At 47.8% G+C, this 14,432-nt stretch overlaps 1 protein-coding gene across 1 annotated transcript in view; it reads left to right on the top strand.

Moving 5' to 3' along the window:
- The first annotated feature begins 1,252 nt into the window (after positions 1–1,252).
- Positions 1,253–14,432, top strand: part of TWIST2 (twist family bHLH transcription factor 2) — a 36,160-nt gene continuing 22,980 nt past the window's right edge. Inside the window, exon 1 of the mRNA XM_054070709.1 lies at positions 1,253–1,894. Coding sequence (XP_053926684.1) covers positions 1,375–1,857 — 483 coding nt within the window. The 5' untranslated portion in view covers positions 1,253–1,374 and the 3' untranslated portion in view covers positions 1,858–1,894. The remainder of the gene's footprint in view (positions 1,895–14,432) is intronic.

Below are 14,432 nucleotides of genomic sequence, written 5' to 3' on the forward strand. Positions count from 1 at the left end.
GCTTAGGAATGCGTCTGTTCCTGCAATTTGGGCTGTAACTGAAATCAGAAGTCCAAATCCGATTTTGCTCTGCCTTAGCTCCACGGAAGCAAGCAGAGTTTTCCCACATTTTCCCTTGTATGATGGAGAGGAAAAATAGATCTGTTGTCTTCTGCTTGATACATCAGAAACCCTGGAGCTGCCACCACAAATTTTATGCACTGGGATATCACAGTTTAAACAGCAGGATGTTCTGGAGGAAAAGTTGTCCTGCTACCCAATTCATCTCATTTCCCCCAAAAGTACTGTTTAGCATCTAACATGGAGTGAGGAGAAAGTAGGGAAGTAGATGTTAGGCAGATGGTCTGCGTGGCCAGCATCTCCTCTCTGGGGTAGTCACCATGGGGTTTTCTACAAACTATAATCTGCTTTGCAGCTCATCAGTATTTTGGGCTCCGTGGGGTCCATGCCCCCCACAAACAGGGGGTTTGAAGGGGCTTTCCCCGGCTGCCCCCAAACCTCCACCCTTCCCACAGCTCAGTGAACCCCAGGGAACTTCTGCTACGCTGAGCTCACTTCATCGGAGCAGGAGGCAGGTCCCCATCCCATCTCTGCAGGGCAGGGGCTTGGGGAACTGGCGGCTGCGAGGGGCAGCTGACAGAGGGGTGGCCCTGGGGCTTGCAAGACCCCAGCACCACCGAAGGGTGCAAACCGGGGCACCCTCTCACGTGTGCGAGAGCTCGCACACCCGGCATCCCAATTGGGGCAAAGAACTGCCGCAGCCGGGCCATGGACGTGGGAGCCAGATCCTCAGCAGCATGGGCTGGGAGGCAGCTTGCAAGCACTCACCAAGTGGATCAGCCCCCCAGAACCCCCTGGCAGGGTGGGGTACCCTGAAGCAGTGCTGCGAGTTCAGCATCACTGGGGTGGGGGCGGCGACGGTGGGGGGTGGTCTCCAGCTATCTTTTATTTGAGGTACATTCCCAAGATTTTAGTTAAGTGTAACATAAAACTGTGAAAGTTTAGCAGGGGAAAAGCTTTCCTCCCACTGACCTGGCTGGCCAATCAGAAGGGAGCCCCGCACCTCCCTCACTTCTGACAACTATTTAGCAACTGAGCTCAGCTAAAGTTTCCAAAAAGTTAGAATAACTTCCTCTCTTCAAGACCTCAATTTTTTTGCACAACCCCGGTCCTTGAAATAAGAGCCCTTCAAGCAACCTGGAAAACGTTTGGTCAGCAAAAAAAAAAAAAAAAAAAAAGAAAAAGAAAAAAAAAGCCCTCCTGTTTTTCCAAAGGATCTGTCTCAGGAATTTAAAGCACATTTAAGACACACACACACTCACATAACATAAGGAGGGGGGGAAAGTCTCTTCCCCTCCCCTTCTTGCAGAAAGCATGGAAGAAAGCTCCAGTTCTCCTGTTTCCCCTGTGGATAGTTTGGGGACCAGTGAAGAGGAGCTGGAAAGGCAGCCAAAGAGATTTGGCAGGAAGAGAAGATACAGTAAGAAGTCCAGCGAAGATGGCAGCCCCAACCCAGGCAAGAGGGGGAAAAAATCCAGTCCCAGCTCCCAATCTTATGAAGAACTGCAGAGCCAGAGGATCCTGGCCAATGTCAGAGAGAGGCAGAGGACTCAGTCGCTCAACGAAGCTTTTGCCGCCTTGAGGAAAATCATCCCCACTTTGCCCTCTGACAAACTCAGTAAAATCCAGACTCTCAAGCTGGCGGCTCGGTATATAGACTTCCTCTACCAGGTGCTACAGAGCGACGAGATGGACAGTAAGATGACGAGCTGCAGTTACGTGGCTCACGAGAGGCTGAGTTATGCCTTCTCCGTATGGAGGATGGAGGGAGCGTGGTCCATGTCGGCCTCCCACTAGCCACCGCCTGGGCCAGGCAAGCCCAGCAGCCGAAGGGGTATGTACTAATTTATCTTCTCCCAACTGATACTCTGCGTCTGCCTGGCTGTGGGATGGGGCAATCGGCGGCTTCGTTCACCAGCCCAGCTTCGCGGCAGGGCTCGGTCCTGCCCAGGGAGAGGTGGCACGGGAATGCTGATGGGCAAGGGGGTCGGGGCCACCAACCCGGAGATGAGGTGGGCAGCGTAGATGCGTCTGGCCCCCTCCAGGTCCCTTGCGCTTGTGAAAATTCGGAAGAATCTTCCTGGCACACAAAAAAACTATCTATCCGTTTCTGCTCTGCAGGGACGGGGGAGCTGAGGGGGGATCAGCACCGAGTCCTGGCTGAGGAGGGATGCGGGGAAACCTCCGCTGCATGAGATTAGCCAGAAAGCGCCGTTTTGGGGAAGGGTTTTGAGAAGAAAAGGCAATCAGTAGAACAGGCTGGCAAGGGGATCCAAACCAGCCGCCCTCCCTGCTCCACGGGTTCCTGCACCCAAGAAGCCCAGTGCTGATCCAGTAGCCCAGCGCGGTTGCATCCTCTCCCAGCCGCAGGGAAACAGAGGGTCCGCGGGACCCAAGCCGGTTTCGGCCACAAGTTCTCCCCAGGTTGCATTTCTCTTAAAAGAAATGAGCAGCAGATGTCAGCTGCAACCCCAGGCTGTTCCCCTGCCCCCTCACACAATAAAAAGCAAACAAAGATAGAAGGAAACTTCACCAAACTTTTGTATTTGTTTGGTTTCCCTTCCCCAAAGTGCCGGCAAAGCAAAGACTGCTGTTAGACTCTTCTAGGCTGGAACTTAGTTTCTTATTTACTCTCAGCACTAAACCCTTCCCTCATCATTTTCCATTAGCAGAAAACTACTTCCTCTTATGTCGCCTTTATTCCTCCCTTCCCAAAATGTTACCAACAGTAAGAGAGGAGAACAAAAGAAAAAACTCCTTAATAACACACTCATCTCCAGCTAATTAAGCAGAGCAGCTCTGCACTGTGTCAGCCAGAGCCTGCACAGGGCCAGTCGCTCTCTGGGGCTCCGTACATAAAGCAGAGCCTGCAAAAACCCCATTTCACCCAGCAAACACTTGAAAGGGAAATTTGCCCCCAGCTTGTAACGTCGCGCGTGATGAAAAATGGAATAATTTCATCATGCAGAGAATCAGGTCCTTAAAGACAAAAAAGGAAGTTTACCCCAGCCCATTGGCCAGGCTTTTTTAAAGAGGCAAATCTAGCTTTGTTTTAGCGGCAATAAATGGCTCATTTAAAAAAAAACTTAATGCAACCACAGTATTTTGTTTAAAAAAGTCAGGAAGTGTTCAGCTAGGGCTCGCTAGCGGTGTAAAACACAGGCTTAAAGCCATGGAGAAACCACTTCATGTAAAGGTCCTGAAACAGTTTGCATCTTGATGCCGCAATTAAGGTTTCCACATGGTGTTCAGAGGAGCCCCCAAAATGTTCGGCTGCTCAAAAATTGGTGAATCTGTCCTTTGCACAAGCTGCCTGTTGTTTAGTTTTGTTTAAACGGATAACGCTGCTGTCGGGGGTTTTATGGCTGTTGCTGGTGTTACTATTTTTTGCGTGCCATGCCTTAATTTCAACAGCAAAAAGCCAAAGCCAAGTAACTTTTAAAAAGGGTAAACCCTTCGTTTATAAAACGGTGCCTTTTCCCAAGCTAATCTGCCTAAAAAAGCTGCAGCAAATAATTTTTTTAAAAAAACACATGCAAAACCTCAGGCTTCTTGTCAAAAACAGATGTAAAACGTCCCAAACACATATTTCTTCAGCAGTTTAGATTGGCTGAATAGTAAAGTGCTGGGATGGAACAACGCATTTATTCTGTTGTTACCCAAACGATGCCATTAGCCAATGATGATTTTAAAGTTATCTAATACACAACCATTCCTCTCTGTAACACAGTACTTTTTTAGCAAAACCTGCTTTTTTTTTAACCTGTATTTAAAAATCACTGTTAGTCAAATTATTGTTAGCGTTTCCCCACAAGGTGGATTTTGTGTGGCTGTTCAGACTGTCCCTACCTAAAAGAAAATGAGAGCAACATTTCCTACGGCTACGCAAAAAACACGATATAGAGCCAAACCCTGTCGCGTTTTCAGTTTGCTTGGGAGTAAATCGGTATTCAGCATCTTTGCTGTAACCCAGCTGCCGTAAGTCCAGTGGTTAGAGGTGGCTTTTTGCTCCGCGCTTCCGTCCCCTTTAGAGGAAGGTCGCCTCACCAAGCCCTTGGATTTTCCTCTCTCGCTTCTCCTTTCTTTGTGCCTATGTGTGCGTGCACACGCGTGCGGTTGAACTGTTGAAAATGTTGTTGACAAATGGCCTGGTGTGGTGTGGTGTCAAATTCTATCATTTATGGTGACAAAAATTATATCTGCCAGCAAAAGAAAATACTACAAGATCCTCAACAAACCCTCCAAAATGTGAAAACTTAGCTGGGTGTTGTGCCATGGACTTCTACAATGGTCTGTCCTGGCCAGAGATTTTATGCATAACAGAGGAACAGCCTGTGAACTGTTAACGGTAACAAAAATTCTCAAGAAATAGCTATCTGAATTTAGAATCGGCTCCTGCCTTTCCTAGGGAGAAGTGAACACTGCAAACATTAGGTGAGCACAAAGGTATGAGCTCCGTTTCAGCTGGATTTCCACAGCCATTCTCCCTTTTCCCTGGGTTTTGGGCAGAGACAGGCAAGGAAAGGTTTTTTTCCTTGGGGCAACGGTCTTTCCCCTACAACTGAAAAAAAAAACCCACCCCAAATCAGAGGAGCTCTCTGATTAGAAGAAGCAGAGCCTTGGGAACTGGTAAAATGCCACCTGGCCTTTGCAAACGCCAGCAGGTCACTGCTCCTCGCTCCTCTGGCCACGAGAGGTTTTCCTGTTCTGCTCTGTATAATTACAGACAACTTACTCCGGTAGTTTCGAAAGAAGCAGGCACAGCTTTGCACTTCAGTTAGTGCAGTAGGATGGTTTAACAGGCATGCAAAGCTGAACCTTCCTCCCCTAAATCTCCTCATCACCAGCACCTGCGCTCCTTCCCTCACAGACACCTTTCTTTTTTTTCTTTCAAGACGCTCTGAACTCCAAAAAGGGAAAAAAAAAAAAAGAAAGAAAGAAATCAGGCAAAAAGAAAATGCTTCCTGTTATTCCATTTAGTAGGAAAACTATTCTCCAACTGAGATGTCAAGAACATCAGCAAAGCAAAAAGGATTATGTAGCCCTAACCTTTGCTGCCAGTATGACCAGTTTGCCAGCAACCCCCTTCTTTCCACTCGCTGCAGCAGGGCTTGAGATGAGCCCTCTGCCTCTCCTGGGCTGGCACTAACACCTTAACCATCTTTTTCGGGCTGGGGAACCTGCATGCAGTACGTGCGATACACAGCCCTCTTACTATTGCCCCTTCAGACTTCCAGGGCTATTTCCAGTATAAAATGCTAGCATCCTATTTCATTTTGTCCTTAAAGAAGCAAACAGATGTTATCTCTACTGGCCCTGGGAACAACCTAATTCTATAGTTTATGAGAGCAGTACAGTTAACTGGGGTGTAGTGACACTGGAACTAAGCTCTTTCTCTCCCAAAAGGCCCATTTTTTATACGCATCCTTAGAAAAATGTAAATAAGTTTCCTTGACAGGAAGGATTGTAAAGTTTGGTATTTACATTAATAGGCTTGTAGCAGGGGGGTTTCATCTTAGTGCATTTAAAAGCCCAGCAAAATGCATTTTGGATCTTCTGTTTACGTTCGTGTCTCTTCTTGGGAAAGAATAAATCTGTTACACAGCAGACACTAAATACATCGAAGTCAGCCAGAAAACGCTCAGGCTTTGAAAGAGAGGGTGCAAGGAAAATGCTCCGGGGAAGAAGACATGCAAAAGACAAATCTGCCATGGACTAGACGCACATAAACTAATTACTGATCATAAAGAGTTACAGACAGGCATGATGGAGGGAAAATGTTGGATCAAACCCGAAGTATCGCTTAGAGGAGCGGCAAAAGCATGTTATTACTTAATCTGTCAAAGCCAGGGCTGCGGTAAAAGTCCTTTCGGGAGAGATGTGCGTTGAAGGGTCATTAAGGGAGCAGTCGAGGCATGGATTTCAGCTAAGTAGACCCATTTTCTCTCCAAGTTAGTCATCCTCACACCGGTCATCTGTGCAGAGCAGCTCTAATTTTAAGAGCTTAGAAAGCATCCTCATTAAAACAAAAAGGAAGATTGCAATGCTTCTCCTCTGCAACCTCCCTTCGCCTGCCTCCTTTCAGTGCTTTTTGTGGCACATTTCATAGCATTAGAGGTAGCGGTGATAAATTAACCTTGGAGATCACAGCCGCCTCTTACACAGCCGGGACAGATCCCGTAACCACTGCTGAAATCTCTTCTGGGGACATTTCTTGTCACTCTTTCCCCTTAGCAGTATAATTATTTTTATAGCTGTAGCTCTGAGAATCATTTCCATGTGGTTCAGCACAACTTTGAAATCTCCAAGCCTGAAATCTCCAGAATTTATGTCTTGCTGCAGAGCCGTAGGAATAGTTTGATGAGGCCATGAACATGTAAGGGAACGCCACCACAACCCCGAGCACAAAGCAAGCTCGACATGTAACCGGGGTATTACAGCTGCTGGCTGGGGAAAGCACACGTTTTGGGTAGTTTTTTTCCTCCTGTCCTCTCCAGGCTTCACAGAAGATAAGTGGGAAAACCAAAACCGATTAAAAGGGAGTGTTGTGCCATGGAAAACATGCTGGGCCAGATCCTCAGTTGGCTCCAAGCAACCTTGCTGCTCCTTGCTAACTGACAGTCCCATCAGACATCTCAGTGGGTTTCTCTAAGCGACTTGGAGAGTGCTACACACCATCACTGATGATTTACTTCATCGGCAAATTTAGAAGTGAGGAAAAACAAGAAGTTCTCCAGCTGGATACTAGCAGCCTCATGCTAATTAATGATTAGTTTGAGAATTAAAACAGTAGAAATATTTGTCAGGAGAAAAAAAAAATCCAAGCCCTCCAGCATTTCATTAGATTTGTAGTTGTAGATGACCACTCAGCAACAACAACTACTCATAGGCAAATAACAAATTAACTCAGCCAGCCAATAAATCAAACTAAGGCAGCCCTTACCTCATATCAGTCTCTTTAACCATTTCCACACCACTGCCATCCAGACCCATAGCTGGACCTGGCCTACGAGCCGGTCCATCCAGCCTGTGCCAGGGCAGAGCAACTGTGCCATCACCACAGGTTTTGAAATGCCCTCATCACTCCTGGTGAGGGGAGCCAGTAAAGCAGCAAAAATGCTTTTAACCAGCAAGCATCCCCTCAGGTGGGTTTTTTTGTTAGGCTCTGATAAAAACCAGGGCACTGCTGGCACTTATATTTTCTCTGTGTGCATGCGGATGGGTGTCCAGTACTGGTACCGTGGCTCTGCTGGCCCTTCGGGATGTGCTACACCTGCACCACAGCAGGGCGTTCTTCGCGGGTCAACTGCTAAAAGAGAAAACCTCCTTTCCAAATTTTTCCATGATCTGTCACCCTTAGAGTCAGCGGCTGTCAGTGTTTAGCCGGGAGGAGGGACGAGACAGCCCTTCTCTCCTGAAAACAGCCGTCACATCATGGGAAGCAGCATCAGGAACCTGGAGACAACCTTGTTGGAGGAGGGCGCAAGCACGGAGGCACCACTCCAGCACAAATGTTAAATAAGCAAGAATAGCAGTTAAGCTCTATTGCTAACAGAGACTTGCAAGGAGGTTGTCAGATCCCTGACCTCTGCGGACTGTCCTCCCCGAGGTCGCAGCCTTCCGGGGTAAAACAATATTTCCATCTAATTCTCAGAACTGAACCCAGGACAGGCAGCACGGACCCCTTCCCAAACCAACAGCTGGTGCCTGTGCCCCCCCCAGGATGGGGGTCTCCCCAGGAAGGTGCTCGCTGGGCACTCCCAGACCTTTCCCAAGGGTTTTATTTGACTGGGGCGCGTTTTCTTTTTCAGTTCTGCGTTTCAGCAAGGGATGGGAGTCGGGCAGACCCAGTCTCACACAGCTTGCAAAAATGATCAGACATCAGAAAGAAAATAACCCTCGTGCCCTGTGTTGTATGGGGATCTGGAAACAACCTACAGTCCCTCCTCTTCTTCCCATCTTCTCCTCTCCAACTGTTAACAAGAACTTGGAAAACAGAAAAAGGGTGTGTGTGGGGGTGAAGACAGATGTCTACTGGGTTCGGTTTGCTGTATATTTACTGGAAGGAGTCCAGTAAGCCTGTACGAGCTTTAATTGAATTCCTAATAAGATAATTTTGCCCTAACTGCCACCCCCAAGAAGCAGCTTTACCATTTCCTTAAAAAATATTAGATCTGCCAAATGGACGTTTTAAAATGTACAAATTAGGCTTAGGATTAATTTAACCACTAAATTTATGCAATTATGCCTTTGGTTTAAGCTCCTCCTTTAAAAGCTTTTTTTCAGACCTCCTTTAAAAATAATGTGTTTGTGCTCAAATGTAAAGAAACCTAACTGCTCAGCTAGGAGAGATGTGGAGGGACTGAGGCTGTGCTGACACTCCTGTTAAATAATCAGCTGATCCAGCTTGGAAAATTCAGAAGGGTAGGATGGAGCCAGGGAGAGGCTTTTGTGCAGAAAGCAGCATTTCGCATGGTTTGGGGGATCCCCTAACACATCTACATCCCATGTCCCCAACACCAAGCTCCTTAATAAAACTGATCTGCTGAAGGGATCTCACACAGCCACAAAAACCAATCCTTATGATGCATTTCACGCACACTTATGAAATTTTGATGCATGATATAGCTCATTAAAAGAAATTCCTGGTCAGGAGAGGAGACTCAGAAAATCATGGGGAAAAAGCCAACCAGCAAAAAATAAGGGCAGACTCGGGAGAAAGGCAATCGGGCATATGCTTACCAGGATACAATTTGCCACCAGCAACAAGGCGGTTTATCTTTAGTTAAGAGCAAGAAAGGACTAATTGTGCTGCAGAAAGCACACCCGGGAAGCGCTGTGGTACCCCAATCTCCCTGTGCCATCACCCCAGGGATGCTGTTGGGACCTTGCTAGTCCCACAGCAAAACCAACTCACCCTAAATGAGAGAGAAGCAACAAAAGGGCATTTTGATGCTGAGAGGAAAGCAGTGAAACAAGGAAGACCAGTAAGAGTGTTTCATTGCTGGTCCTGTACATTCCACCACTTTCCTTTCAACAACCAAATATCTCACTAGACCCATTGTGTGGCTATGCTGAGGGCAATATATATATATATATCTCACTTATATAAAAGTGCTGTTCATTTAAGAAAAAAACTGTAAGCTCCCATTTGGTAATTCAGAGCAAAGACTCCAGGGAAAAAAACAGTGCTACAGGCTGAGTTGCACACATCGCATGGCCCAGTAGGAGCCCCAGTGTCCATAGGTGCTCTACGATGCCACCTACCCTGAGCCCAGGGTCTCATCCTCCCCAGGGACACACGGATGGATGCTGGTGATACACCACTGCGGGCACGGCAGAGAAACCAGCAGAAAAGCATCTAGGGCACAACCAAACTGTTAATCAAAAGGCCTTAGGAAAACAGCTTTTCAGAGTGTTGAAACCGGGTCCCCTCTTGCATGCCTCCCACCAGGATGCCCATGCCACGTACACACACCTTTTGCCAATTCTTATGAGCTTTTAAGTCTTTCCTCCCCAAAAACACATCAGCAAGCTCTCCCAGCAGGCTGCAGCCATGGCACCCCGGACATCGGTGCATGCCATGGGCTGGGGTGGGTGCCAGGAACCGATGCAACACAAGAGAGTCCGTGGGGAACCAGAGAGGCATTTTGCAGCTACAGCAGCACTTCTGGGAGTGCCAGGGAAACACCACCATGGAAACTTCCCAGGAAGACACTGGGGCATAAAACTACATGCTAAAAGCAGGCCAGAGGAAATGAGATGTTGTCTCCAAGAATCTATGTGTATGATATAAATGTCTGTTTTAACATATTAGATGATATGGCTTTTCTGCATTTGCTAAGGAAACTTGTCTGATGGGCTCAGAAAGTCTAACATTGCTGAGTTTTTTGCTGCTTTTAATTGCAAGTGCAATGCTTCAGGCATAACCCTGCAATCTGTGTTCAAAGCTCTCTTCCAGCTCGGTGGGGTTTTACGCAGTGAACAACCAGATATTTTGCAAGAGGTTTTTCATCCTTTGCCATGAGAGGGGCTGTTTAATAGATTCCTGTTATTACCAGCACTAAATAATCTCTCTTTCATACCATACGAGTCTGAAGCGTTCATTATTGGAGGGGAGCTGGAGCACAGCTGAGCGTCTGCTTTCTCACCACTCTCCCCGTAGAGAAGGAGCGAGCTTGCAATTGGGTTTTGATGCAGAGAGGTTGCTCAGAGCACAGGGCTTTGAGCTGTTCAAGTTGCAGTTTGTGCCCTAAGAGCAAGGGAGATCAAAGCATCCCTTTCTAGGGATATCCCCGGAAATTTTGAAAACGCATAAGCTAGCAATCAATATTTCTTGTGATAACAATGCACGTGAAAGAGTAACTCGCCACTGTTCTATGTGTTCATGGCCAAGAAAAGCGGTGGTGGTGAGTACAATAAAACACCCTATCACCCCAATATATAGTTACAGGTACCCACAGCCAGTGAATGCCATGTGCCCAGAAGGCTGGGGATACAGGGCAGCATTTTCAACTGTGAATCGGGAGCTTAAAACACACTGACTGAGTTAATCAGAAAATTTTACTTGTAAGCACTTATTCCCTAAAAATCGGGCAATGCTTTCACTCTCAGTGGGTGGCAAAAGGTAAATATGCTGAAGTGGTTCAGGAGCCAATGGGGAACAGACATGGCCTTGAAAATTGCAGCTATTTCATAACTGTGAATTGTGTCAGAACGAAAGAGAACTACCTAGCTTAAAAAGCAACAGTCTTCAAATAGCTTTCCCTTTCAAAATACTAGTTGATTGTTCTCAAATATATCATTATCGGCCCATTTTCTGCAGCAGCAATTAGAGAGGTTGTTGCAAGTACCACAATGCCCGAGTAGGTACACACACAAGTTCGGAGTACATTTATTAGATCTGCCCACTCATCCCTGTTCCTACGGAAAATAAACCTCCTGTTTATAGCTCGTTCAGCACTATTTCCTAATGCTGCAATTTCACCAGCCACACAAATCAGTTGTGATGCATTTTTGTTCCCCAGTGCCATTCCTTCCTCATCTTTTAAATGCTACAACACAAGTTCTCACACAGCTCTAGCAACATTTGTGTTATTTTAAAATACAAAACCTCTTTCTCGATAGCAAATCCAGAGGCTTCCCCCTACCTCAAATTATTCTTCCGCTGCACTGATCATTCTGCCCTTCAGCTCTCTAAGGATGTGCCTGAAGCAAAGCTGGACAGGCAGCCAAAATATTTCAAAAGGAGTGGCTTTTTGGTCAGTTTTACCAGCAGGCAGAGCCTGACAAAGCAGCTTGGAGAACTGCAGAAGAGCAATTCCATGCAAAGTGCCCTATCGCATGCAAACGTGCAGCTCGTCTGTGTGAGCTGCAGCACCCTGTACTAGGCAGCCGCAGTCCGAGCCCATCTTAAAGAGGTCCTCTGGACTGCACCTGCCTCAGGGAAAGAGCAATTGCCCACGCCGTCCACACGGCTAACCTGTCCCTTGGGGCTGGCAGGAGTGCCCGGCGCAGGCAAGCTCTAGGACAGAGCAGTCCTGCCGCAGCGTGGGCAGCAAGCACGGGACAGGCTCCTGGGGATGGGATGATAACAGTCATACCATGGAGCCGGGCATAGTCCTTTTTCATGGGATAAATCAGCATGGCTCAGATGTGCTTTGGGAGGAAGGGCCAACACCACCACCCTGGACGAAAACAGGAAAAGAAGGATGCAAAAGCTTCCTGGACCTCTAGCCGGGTGATGCCTGAAGCTTTGCAGGGGATTTGGTTGCTGGTACTACTCAAGGCATGAGGGAGCTTTGAGTTGCTCCATTGTGCTTTGTCGAAGCACCCGTGGCCAGCCGGGCACCTGCAGCTCCGAGCCGTGGCACAGTTAAGGAGGTTACTCAGGAAAGTTGTTGGCCCAGTGGTGCAACACAGCTTGGCTTTAGCCGCCAGGAAAGCTCACTGCTTCCAGCTGGCTCACTTCTTGCAGGTGTGCATGTGAGCTGGCCTTGGCATGGGGGTGTCTCTGCTAGGAAAGACAAAGCAGCCCTGAACAGAGCTCCAGAGTGAGTACCCAGCCTTAACCCCACACCCCCCAGCCCCCCACCGCATAGCGGGGACGGCACCCCCCTGAATTCGGGCTCTCCACCTCCCAGGCTGCCAATCCCAGCATCACACAAGGATGGAGCATCCCCAGGTTTTACCCCCACAGGTCCAGGAGACATCAGATGGGGCTGTGAGGCACATGACGCTGTTTCTCCCATTTTCATTTTCTTAGGAAACAAGAAAATGTAAGAAAAAAAAAAAAAGAAAGAAAAACAGCATTTGGCAGCAAGCAGAGGGTGGGGATCCCTGCCAAGGCCTGGACAGCTGTACCTTCTTTGCTAGCAAGTTGTGTGATCAGCAAGGGCTGTGCTGGAAGCCAAGAGGAGTTACCATAGCTGCCACATTGCATTTTGCTGATCCTTCCTCTGGGAGACACCTTAAAGAAACAAACCCACCCTAACAGCTACGCCAGCACTCACGCTCTGCTGTGCATCAGAGGAAAACTATGGGTGACCTCTCAGGGCTTGTGTTTTGGGGAAAAGGGGAAGAAAAACCCAACACTATCTCCAGCATTTCTGATCCAAGATGAGGGGACAGGGGAGGAGGAGAGTAGTTTATACAAAACTGTTTCTCCGTTTTCTGCAGCCTCTTTCACGCACAGAAAGGCTGCCTGCCCCTCCCATTCATGGCCCGGCAGCGCTCCCATGGCCAGACCTTCCCAACAGCTTGAAATAACCCAGGAAATTGTGCAAAAGCCCAGTGGGTCTGATCCCACCCGGCTGGAGGCACGCACGGCTCTGCAACTGGGATCGACCCACCACAGCCCACGCCCTTGCCAATCTTAAAGCTTTTGCTTCAGGGGGTCTTAAAAATAGAAGGGAAGGGACACATCTGTAGGGCAGGAGGTGCGACAAGCATGGAAGAGCTTTGAGGAGTACCAGGGGCTGTGCCCAGCTCACAGCAGACACCTGCTGGGAGCATTCCTGCCAGTCCCAGGCCACAGCTGCGGGAAACCTCCGCACCCAGTAGAGCAGGTAATTAAATGAAAGCCTCCAATCTCTTTTTAAAGAGAAACAGAATTTTCTTCCTTTTCTTCAAGAGAAGAGACTTGTTTCCAAGCATTGCCCCTGCTCTATCTGTCCCCTACACAGCAGCCGAGCACTCCAAGCTTCAAGATTTACTTCTAAGCTCACCAGTGAAAACTGTCTTTCTTATATCCTGCCAATATAAAGCTTATTATCCTTGAAAACATCTCCAGAGATGCTTCCATGGAGCTGTGCTTGCTCTAAAACCATATCGACATACCCAGTGCCCAAGCTGTTGCACAGGCATCCCAATGCTGCCCGGACATTTAGCTGCTCTCCGTAACCTGGCAGCCCCATAATTAGAAGTTTCCCAGGCTCAAAGAGGTCCGTCTGATGAAAAGAGTGGAAAGTCGCACCAGCACAGAGCAGCTTGTGCCTGGGTTCTTGCTGACTCAGCACTGGCTGGCACTAGAGGGCAGGATACACTACATGAAAGAGTAAAGTGGGTTGGAGGTTGCATTCAAGGGGCACATCTCATGCATGTCTAAGAAGGAGCATGCAGCACACCTGAGAGCAGCCTTGCACAAAGCAAGGAGGATCCAAATTTTTCAGGAAGCACATCCCACAGTAGTGCTCCCCGGGACAGGTCAGCCAGGTTATCTAATTTAACATATAGTACCAAATGACACTGGAGGCAATTCCACCGCATTGCAGTCACAGCTGCCTGCTGCTTTGCCAGACACAGCTGGAGGTGAAACATTTTGCCTTGCAAACCGAGCGCTCTGAGCAGCACCTGTTGACACTGTGCAACAGTTCCTGATCAGAAGCTATGGCAGATCCATGCAGTCATGCTATGCCACAAGTGCTCAGATTATTGGAAACAACCTTTGTCATGCACAGCCACCAGCTGATGCTCAGGCAGCTGTCAACATTTTTTTTTTCCATATAGCAAACCAAGCCTAATTACATTCTCTGGTGTGTTCCTCTATGTATGTGATTAAAGCTCTGCTGCCCCCCTCTTACTAGATTTTTAAGTCAGCTCCAAACAAAACAAGTACAGGTTTACTTCATTCCTTTATTGACAGCCACTTCAATAAACAACCAAAATTTTAGAAGATTACTCCAAGAGGGTCAATGCAGTGCAGTCCTTTCATTAGTGGAAACCTCACAGAATTGGCAGGCTTCAAGAGCAAGGTAATTTGTGGTCTAAACACAAGAAAAACTTCTCTCAAGCCTCCCAGACCTCCTTTCAGGGAGGCCCTACTCCCGCAACCACGGTATATACACAACTGCAGAAAATAGGAGCCACACATT

Source organism: Cuculus canorus, chromosome 6 (genome assembly GCF_017976375.1).
Source record: "Cuculus canorus isolate bCucCan1 chromosome 6, bCucCan1.pri, whole genome shotgun sequence".
Lineage (NCBI taxonomy): Eukaryota > Metazoa > Chordata > Aves > Cuculiformes > Cuculidae > Cuculus > Cuculus canorus.